Source organism: Cynoglossus semilaevis, chromosome 11, assembly GCF_000523025.1.
Source record: "Cynoglossus semilaevis isolate Cse_v1.0 chromosome 11, Cse_v1.0, whole genome shotgun sequence".
In the NCBI taxonomy this organism is placed as follows: domain Eukaryota; kingdom Metazoa; phylum Chordata; class Actinopteri; order Pleuronectiformes; family Cynoglossidae; genus Cynoglossus; species Cynoglossus semilaevis.
Window position 1 is genome coordinate 1,795,124 of NC_024317.1, and position 10,062 is coordinate 1,805,185.

Here is a 10,062-nt window from a genome sequence, read left to right on the forward strand (position 1 = left end):
CCATCAGTGTGAGATTAATCAGCTCCAGGCCGCAGAGACAAGCCAAGGCCTCAACAGAGGAACTGTTCATAAAACAGTTATTAGCTACCGATCTCCTTTAAATATCTGTGCTCTCCAACTGCTTCTGTCTTTCTCAGGGTTTGTCACTATCCTGTTACATTGACAGACCGCGCCTTTCACTTCGGCCACATTGATTCTCTGTCTCTTCAAGGACGCTTTTAGAGAGAGAGAGAGAGAGAGAGAGAGAGGATGAGTTGAAGTCTGGGTGAAAGGCAGAGGTGAGGGATGGTGTACAGTACTGACCAGGTGTACAGTACTGACCAGGTGTACAGTACTGACCAGGTGTACAGTACTGACCTGGGTCAAGTACCATTCCAGACACAGTGGGAACATGTGGGAAATATTAATTAATAACATGTATGTTGTTAAAGACATGCACATGATGAGTACAATTAATAACATGTATGTTGTTAAAGACGAGTACATGATGAGTACAAGTATAATGATAATAATATATTTTGATTGGATTTGTCAAATTTGATTTAGTCTTTTACATTTTATCAATATAATTTTTACTTATTATTATTGTTTTTATTCAAGTTTGCTTGTGATTTAGATCAGTTATACCTGAGGGAGTAGAAGAACTTGTTGTTAATATTTGGAGCTACATCAACATCATCAGTGACAGACATTTTCCTGAGGTTCGTTGACGATGTGATTATTTTCCCCTTTCCTCTTCTGTTTTCTCAGGGAGTGGTTGTTTGTAAAGTGTAAAACCTGTTTCGTCAGCTCTTCTTCTGGTCTCTCAGCCAACCTCAACCTCGTCTGCGGACGGTCGTACTTCACTGGCGTCGTGTTATTGTTGTACTCCTTGTCGCCAACGTCGGTTCAGAACAAATCACTTTCTGTGATCGGAGCATTAATGTTGGCGGGGGATTGAAGCCCGTTCCACTGACAGACACAGAAAAGGTCAGAATTCTAAGACACCGACTGTGAGCTGACAAGTCCTGACTCCGACTATTCTTGGCCACTGAAAAGAGAAGCTGCTACATAATGCAGAGTTCCTGTTTAGTAGAGCACATAATCAGACTTCGCCACCAGCTGCAGCAGAACTGCAGCGCACTGCTACTGTACTTAGTACTGGTCCACCGTGCGGTGACAGTCGAACGAGGCTCAGTTTCCTGTAGTAGAGATTCTCACATTTAGGAGCTATTATTTTCCCCCAGTGTAACGTCCAATAGATGAAGAGTAAATTCAACCACGGAGGTGACAGTCAGTGATCCCGTTCACGGCCCAGTTCTGTTCTAATGGCTCCCTTTTCCTCTGCTGTTGGCGATCTGTGCTGCCTCTTTAAACACAGTCACTTCAGACTGCAGCGCCAGCGATCTTTGCAGAAATGTCAGGGCCATGCCTGGAAAATCAGGTGGCCTGGTTGTCGGTTTGACACTGCACTCCTCCTGTGTCAACCCAACAGACCTATAACTATATATGTCCAGGTACATTGTCAAGAGTGCAGGAAAAAAAATACAGCACCAATACATCATAACTCTGTCGGCTGAGCAGCTGACATGTGTCACGGTGACAGACTGCAGCTCCTCAGTCAAACGGCTCAGCAGTCACTCTGAGTGACGTGAAGACTGTTTCTGTGCCAACTCCTGGCTCTGCCTGGACAGAGACGGTCTTTATAGAGAGTGGAGACGGAGGTGAGCAGCTTTAACAGACCTGTACCTCCACTGAAAGGTCACTCCTGTCGGTGACCTGTAGGCTAACATGAAACAAAGCCGGTGAAAAGGAAGGAAGGGTTCTATCTTCGTCACTAAGGACCGACGGCGGCGCGGCGGCTAAACAAAGGTGACATTGTCTCACTGTCAGCCGCGCTGTCAGCAGGTTAGAGGTGACGGAGAGCCAGGTGCACGGAGGTTACGGCGCAGCTGATACTGTAGCAGATCACCAGGTGCATGCTGGGACGTTAGCAGCCAACAGCACACCTGCCTGGCCAGGGGCAGATTCTTGCAGAAAACAGAGAGGGATTAGACTGTAACTGGATGAAACATGGAGGAGTAGTCGAAACGAGGGATCTATATTTAGACCTCCTCTGTGTGTGAGTGTGTGAGTGAGTGTGTGTGTGTGTGTGTTCCTGGGTGGGATGTGAGAGGAAGCTTCTTCTTCATATTTTCGGGACCTGAAGACAAACTGTAACAAAATGTGCTTGAAGGTCAGACTTTAGAAAATTATTTGTTCTAGTAACAACAGTTTTGTTTTGCGCGGGGTAGAAATGAATCACTGATGAATTCTTTTTCTTTCTAACTCTGGTGCTGCAGTGTTTTTTTTATTTTTTATTCCAAGTTGACCCAGTTACAGTAGCTGAGTTTCTCCGCAATGAATGGGTAAAAACAGACATATTTCTGAGGTTAAAAATAGCTCTGTGTCTTGTTAAGGGGCTAAGTTGGTCTGTGCCTGTCTGTACTTCCACATCATCATTATCTGTTCTGTCTGAGTCAGTGTGGTTTTTTTTTTTTGTCTCAGCCTTGAAGACATTTTCATTTGGAAACAAATCAGTGTGAAGCTTTGACGTGAACGTGTACAAAATGTCCTCTAACCATAGTGTTTACAATTAGTCAAATATATAATGTTGACAAATACACAAACAGTAAAGAAAGTATCCACTGGAGAATGTGCAACCTCCCAACATAAAGGTCGGGGATCAAACGGTTGATCATTCTACAGTAAGGCAAGGGCACGAGTTCAACTAATCCACAGCATAAGGATATTTTTAATAATAAAATATAGGTTTATTTTACTCATAATAAAAACAGCCTTGCTTCAGTCAAACTTTATCTCACGTTGATTTTTTTTTTTTTTTTCTTTCTTGGAAATGACTGGCTTCGGCAAAGCTTTTATCTGTGGAATCCAGAGTGCAGCGGAGAGGCTGCTTCACACAATTATAATTGATAAAAGCTAAACCAGGAAATCAAACTTCATTTCTGAAATAAACTCAGCTGATAAGACAAATTAAAGTGGCAGAGGAAGCTCTGGTCGGATCCTGAAGGAGGGAGAAGCTGCTGCGGACGTGACCTGTTAATCTGAGAGGGTTTTATCAGTCGCACATCAAACACCGCTGCACGTGCTACACCTGCGCCCTGCATGTGGACGACCGATCGCCTCTGCATTCACATGTTAGCATTAGCATAGTTAAAGATACGCTGACTGATGAATAGAGATGTGAAAAGAAATCTGTAGTTTATATGAAGTCTTTACATTGTGTAATAATAGAATAGTAATAATGTAAAATATTGTACTTTGAAATGACAAACATTGACTATTTGACCTCTCAGCTCTGGATAAAATATATTTAATATATAAATATATATATATATAACAGTCCTTAATTAACATTCAAAAAATAGCAACAGAAATGTCAAAACAGATTATAATGAAAGAAAATCAATTTAAAATTCCAAACTAATGATCTAATTTCTACTGAATATATTTAAGTGAAATGTTTAGTTTAGTTTAGTGTCATATAAAATATTATGGGTGACACAGTAGAAGGAGTGGTTGTGCCCCAGTGTTCCTAGTTTGCTGGTTCGATTCCTGCTCTCTCTCTCTCTCTGTTTCTCCCAATGTTTGATTGTGATTGGCTCTAACCCACACAGTGTGAAAAGTATGACATGTTGGATGATGAATGAATTGAGGTATAACGGAGCCGGAGGAACAATTAATTATTTATAAATACTGGTTGAGGTAGTACTTCAGTGTGAAATATTAAAGTAGTAAACTGAAGTATTCAGGTCCAAATATCCTCTGTCACCGTTGATTTAGAGCCACAGGGTTTTTACATCTCAACTCCACAGCTGTGTAAACAAACAAAGTACCGACCGCGAGCCTCGAACACAACAGCGCGTCGAGCGAATCTGAAGTTTTGTTTACGTTGTCAGACCTGCGTGAACGACGTTTTCTCACAGATGTTTGTTTGGTAATGAATTTACAACCACTGCTGAACAACTGTCAGTGTGAAATATTAAAGTAGTAAACTGAAGTATTCAGGTCCAAATATCCTCTGTCACCGTTGATTTAGAGCCACAGGGCTTTTACATCTCAACTCCACAGCTGTGTAAACAAACAAAGTACCGACCGCGAGCCTCGAACACAACAGCGCGTCGAGCGAATCTGAAGTTTTGTTTACGTTGTCAGACCTGCGTGAACAACGTTTTCTCACAGATGTTTGTTCAACCACACCTGAACAACTGCGTCCATTAGGGGGCAGTACACGGTCACGCCTCTGGATGGTCCAATCACGGAGCCACCATTCACGCTAACATTCACACTAACATTCACACCTGCGGTCAATTTAATCCTGTCTGTTTTTGGACCATGTGAATAAAAACCCATGGAGACAGAATCAGAGCCACAGCCACAGAGAGGCTAAAACCTGTGATTTAGTTACTGTAAGGCAAGAACATCAACCACTCATCCAGCGTACTGCCTTCATCTGAAGTCATGTAGCAGTTTTACCCATATATATATATAAATTTGGTAACTTTTATATTTCTGTATCACGATGTTGACACTTTTTCTGCATTCGATGATTCACACCTTTGTAAATACATATTGAAAAACTTAATTTCAAATTTAATTTCAATCCATAGCATGAAGTCAATAGTGACACTGCCCTCTGTCTCTATTTTCTCCTTTTCTTTTTTAAACTTTTTTTATATAAATATTAAGGTGTTACACACTAATTGTTTTTAGAACAATTTGATTTTAGTCGTATATATTGGTTCTTTCAATGTTAGTGCTGCGTTCAGTGTCCAGTTAACTGGAGAAAACCACATGGTTTCTGTTTCACTCTGACGTTTCAGATACTCTCATCAGTACTAATATCCGTACAACACGACATATGCAGTATTATCTCCCTGACATACTTTTTAAATTATGTGGAATCCTTCTGCCTCCGTGTTTTTGTACACGGGCCATGTGTTCCATCCAACATCGCTTTGCCACAAACTAATCCGACTTGATCCGTCAATTCAAATCCTCCGTCTCACGCCAGGTCAAACACCAGCGAGCGTCCCGACCTCGGAGACAGACGCCCTCCACTTTGATGTCTTTCCAGGAGACACTTTTAAAAGCAGTAAAAAATTTCCAGGAGACACTTTTAAAAGCAGTAAAGAATTCTCTCCTGGTTGAAAATGTTTTATGTTCTGCTCCAACATCAGCACCTCATAAGTAGCCGAAGCGTCTTTAAAAACCCGATGATGCCGACTGGATTTGAGAGGTTTTCGCAGCAGTAAATTTCACCTCAGCATCAGAAGCTTCTACGTAATGAACATCGCAAAGGAGCGACTCATTATTGATCTTTGCCAAATGAGATATTTGTGCAGCGCTGCTGAACAGTCAGATTTGTTGAACGGCAGCTCGTGCCATCTGCACAGATTAAATCAGCAACTGTTGAAATGAGGATACGTTTGGAGGATGTTCAGCGGTTTTAAGAACTTGTTGGCTTCCAAGGGGCGTGTCCAGGAGGTTTGAATTAACTGGAGGGTTTGGGGATTTTTTTGTATCCGAGTGTGTGCATGTGCCAAAGGCTTCCACAGGAATTTTAATCAAGTCCCTGGAGGAGGAATTCAGTGTATTTTCAGCTGTTCGAGCACTTCTATAGTAATTAGACGGTGCATTAAGCAGACGACGGTTGACTCTGACACTGAGTGTGCAGTCTAAAGTCATCAGTTACGCCAGCAATCACAGCCTTTTTTTTCCCCACAATAACAAGTTCTGTTCTTACCTGGTCGTAGCATTTTTTTGGCAGTTAAAGAAAAACCTACGGAGCAGTGAAACACCAATAAAAACAGATGAAAAACCCTACCTGACAGGCCTGGTAGAGCAGCTGATGCTCAAACTTCTTGATGCAGAGAATATTCTGGAACATCTCGTACAGCTGCTCCTTGCTGAGGATGAGCTCCGAGGCTGCGCTCGCAGTCATGCGCTGCTGTGCCTTGCGCGGATCTTCGTCGCCGCGGTAGATGGTGTCAAACTTAGCCATCCAGGAGCTGAGGACCGTCTCCTTGCTCAGACCATCGATCTCGGGGAGGCTGCGTACGCGCTTCTCGATGTGTCTCTTGAACACTTCCCTGAAGTCGTTGGCTGAGAAGCCGCCGCTTTGGACCATTTTGGCCACGCGGTCGCTCTTCAGGAACACCTGAGGTTTCAGAGAAAAAAGTGGGAAAATGCAGTGAAGATTTAGGAAGAACAGTTGGTTTAATGATCCTTATATGAATTGATTTAAGAAGAAAATCCAAATTCAGTTTGTTTTTCACAGTTAGAACATTTAAACCTCTGACGTTTTTATAGTTTAATTACCGTATTTTCCAGACAATATGTTGCACTTTTTTTCATCCTTTTTGCTGGGTTTGTGACTTAGATATTAAAATATATATAATTCCACATGTTGGTTGTTTTCACACTGACAGCCGCTAGAGGGCACTCTAGCTGGCTGGTGCGACTTATAGTCTGGAAAATATGCTACGTTCTTCACAGTCTGTCAGGTTTTTTGACTGTAAAAAAAACTGTTTTGTGAGCAGCGTAGAGGTCGTCTGCAGTGGACGACTGTTCCAATCTCTTACGTTTCTGATTGGTATTTCCTGATGCTGCGTAGAGGTCGTCTGCAGTGGACGACTGTCCAGTGCTTTTTTGACCTTTGACCTTCCCTAATCTGTCAGGTCTTTTGTGTAGTGTATAAGCCACATAGTAATCACTTTATTCCATTAGCAGAATGTGTCCTACAGGGGGGCAGCGAAGGCCTGGAAAACCAAAGACAGGTCCCTAACTCCAGTGGTTTCGTACCTCGTTGTAGCTCTGCACGGCGTTAATGAAAGCCTCGTCAGCCACAATCTGTGTGTCTCCATTCAGGAAGCCCTGGAAACGGTCCTTGGTCTGCTGAAGCTGCTGCTTCGTTATCTGAGGAAGGAAAAGGAAGATGGAAAACTTGAGTAACCGAGTTTGAAGTAGAGCATACGTCAAAGAAACATGTTGGTGTTCATCATTCACTCAGTGTTGAATTCTCAGCTGACATGTTTCATTTTTCCATAAACCTCCGAGGCTGACCTCAGAGTTCATCTTTTCATATCTGTTCTCACAGAGACCTCGGTCAGTGGTTGGTCAGAAGACGTGGTTTCTCTTCTGTCTCGTGGCGTGGCTTCACTCCGTCACTTAGAGAATCTAGAGAATCTTTTACAAGGTCTGATATTCAGCCAAACGGAGGTTTTCAAAGTCTGCCCTCTAGGGATCAAAACGCAACTGCGCCCCCATTCCCTCAACCCACACACACACCCACATACATCTGCACACATGTAGACACAGAATCGATTCAAATTACCATTATTATTATATTTATTTGTTTTTTATTTCAAGTTGCAAAAAGCCTTGAAGTGCTCTGGCGCCCCCCAGGGGAAGTAGTGCTCACACTCTACTCATTCTACACTGCTTTTTATATCATACTATAAAAAGTAACTATAAAAATATAATGTCATTTTACAAATACTTTGTACATTCCACATTTTTATATCATACTATAAAAAGTAACTTTTAATAGTAATATATAGTAATATAATGTCATTTTATAAATACTTTGTACATTCCACGACACTTCAACCTGCTTCAGTATATTTTGTAATCCATGGTACAATACCATCATCATCATCATCTTCATCATCATCATCATCATCATCTTCATTGTCTTTATCGTCATCTTCATCTTCTTCTTCCTCTTTTTCTTCATCAGCATCTTCATCATCTTCATCTTTTTGTTCTTCATCTTCATCATCATCTTCTCAATCATCATCATCATCATCATCATCATCGTCATCATCATTGTCTTTATCGTCATCTTCATCATCTTCTTTTTCATAGTCTTCATCATCATCATCATCATCATCATTGTCTTTATCGTCATCTTCATCATCTTCTTCCTCTTTTTCTTCATCATCATCATCTTCATCTTTTTGTTCTTCTTCATCATCTTTTCATTCATCATAGTCTTCATCATCTTCATCATCGTCTTCATCATCACCATCGTCTTCTTTTCCTTCTTCTTCATCATCTTTTTCTTCATCGTACTCCAAGTGTTTCAACATCAGTAACGTGATTTATTTATACCCTGCGTCCTTTGTTTTTTCTTCATCATCGTCTTCATCATCCTGCAGTAGCAGCGCCACCATGTTGCCAACCTCACTCTTCCTGAGCCTCAGCTGTGATTTTATAATGTGCTGGTGAACGGACTTGAACACCAACCTTCACTCTGACTCTTGAAGCCCGTGTGTTTCCATCAGGCCTCCGGCACAAAGACCTGCCTGATTCTGCCTGGTTTTACCAGTGACAGACTTTGGTGTGGGAGTGAGATGGAAATGTGTCACATATCATGTGCCTGTGAGGCGACGGCAGCGCCATCTGTGTGTCGCTGTTTCACCCCGGCCCCGTAGCAGAAATATCCCAATGATCAGCCTCGTGTTATATATGACTGTAAACTGAATCATATCCCGTCCTCTACAGGAGATTGGTCCGATGTGATTGGTCCAAAAAAAAAAAAAAAAAAAAAAAAAAAAAAATCTCAGGATGAGGATGCTTCAGGCCCAATACTTCATCCTAAATACTCGTACTTAAAAAGGAGTAGTAATGAGTATTTGCGATCCAGCAGAGGTCAGAGGTCACCTGGTTTCCATGCAGTTTTAGTGTCACTTTGTTTTGTTTACAGGAGAACTGGAGTTTCTCACTTTCTGTTCAGCTGTGTTTACAAATATTGGATTTATTTTTATTTTTTATATTTTTTTAAATTTTGTTTCTGCTTGGATTTAAAATATCCATATTGTATATTGACTTTATATCTAAATTAATATCACACGTAACATTGTGTTTGTTTCATAAGGAACTTTTTCTCAAATAACTGTTATTTATATAATTGGGAAAACAAAAGGATTTTTATTCATTTCCTGCCAAAATAGGAAATGGAATTGACTTTTTTGACTGATTTTCATTTTATTTTTAGTCTTTTTTTTGTGTTATTTGTTTATATATCTATATATATATAAATCCTCTGAAGAAGAACAAAATCTAAACTTATTATTTTTCTTCTTTTTTTATAAATGCAAATGAAATTCAAACAAATGAATCAACTCTAAACATAATTAAGATTCTGTTTAACGATCTTTTCTGTTTTTCTGAACCTTTTGGACCTGAGGGTGAATGAACACGTGTATTTAATGGACTGTGTGTGTGTGTGTGTGTGTGTGTGTGTGTGTGTGTGCTAACAGTTGATTAGAGCGGCGTGAACCGGTGGTGAAAATGCCCGTGTCTTCACCAAAGCATAATTTGATTTGATGACGAATGCGCAGCCGTGGGTCGTGGCTTTTATTAGTGATTAAGGAAACGCTGTTGATCACCGAGGCCATTGATGGAGGAACAGGAAAAGCCTCCGTTTTCATCAGTGCAGCCAAACTCCCAGGACACAGACTCCTGCTCCGCTGCTATTGATTATCACTCTGCAGCTCTTATTAAGATTGCAGTGTTACACTGTGATTCATTGGCTCGCAATGAAGTGGGCAGGAGCATTAATCACCTCTTCAGGTATCAATAGAGGAGACTGGGGGGGGGGGGGGTTGACAGTAACTGTAGCACAATTGAAAAGAACTAAAGATCACAGCGAGCGCGTTTTCATGCTGTGACTTGTACAGAGGTTGTCGACTGACGGAGAGTTTCATCTGAAAGTCAGAAAACCTTTGATTTATATTTGGAATAAAAGACAATTATTTTTCTTGTATTAATGAAAGATAATCCAGATACATCCTGATTTTTTTTTTTTTGTCAATCATTACGACTAGTGACTTTGTTTCCAGGCACTTAGTTCAACAATTAGTTAATTGAATGCAGCACTTGGCTCACATTCGAGCTTGGAATTTAATAATATTAAAAAGGCAGCTCCGAGTGTGGTGTGTGCGAAAATTAAATGGCTTTAAATTAGATGAGCTGTGGTTTTTTTAGGGTTTTTTTTTTTTTTTTTTTTTTTAGGGC

At 40.9% G+C, this 10,062-nt stretch overlaps 1 protein-coding gene across 4 annotated transcripts in view; it reads right to left on the minus strand.

Moving 5' to 3' along the window:
• The window catches only part of cadpsb (Ca2+-dependent activator protein for secretion b), an 81,927-nt gene that overhangs the window by 53,003 nt on the left and 18,862 nt on the right, over positions 1–10,062 (minus strand). For all 4 annotated transcript variants that reach the window (XM_008319701.2, XM_017036565.1, XM_008319700.2 and 1 more), the window contains exons 2-3: positions 6,844–6,957; positions 5,867–6,199 (exon numbers count right to left, since the gene is read on the minus strand). In XM_008319701.2, coding sequence (XP_008317923.1) covers positions 5,867–6,199; positions 6,844–6,957 — 447 coding nt within the window. The remainder of the gene's footprint in view (positions 1–5,866; positions 6,200–6,843; positions 6,958–10,062) is intronic.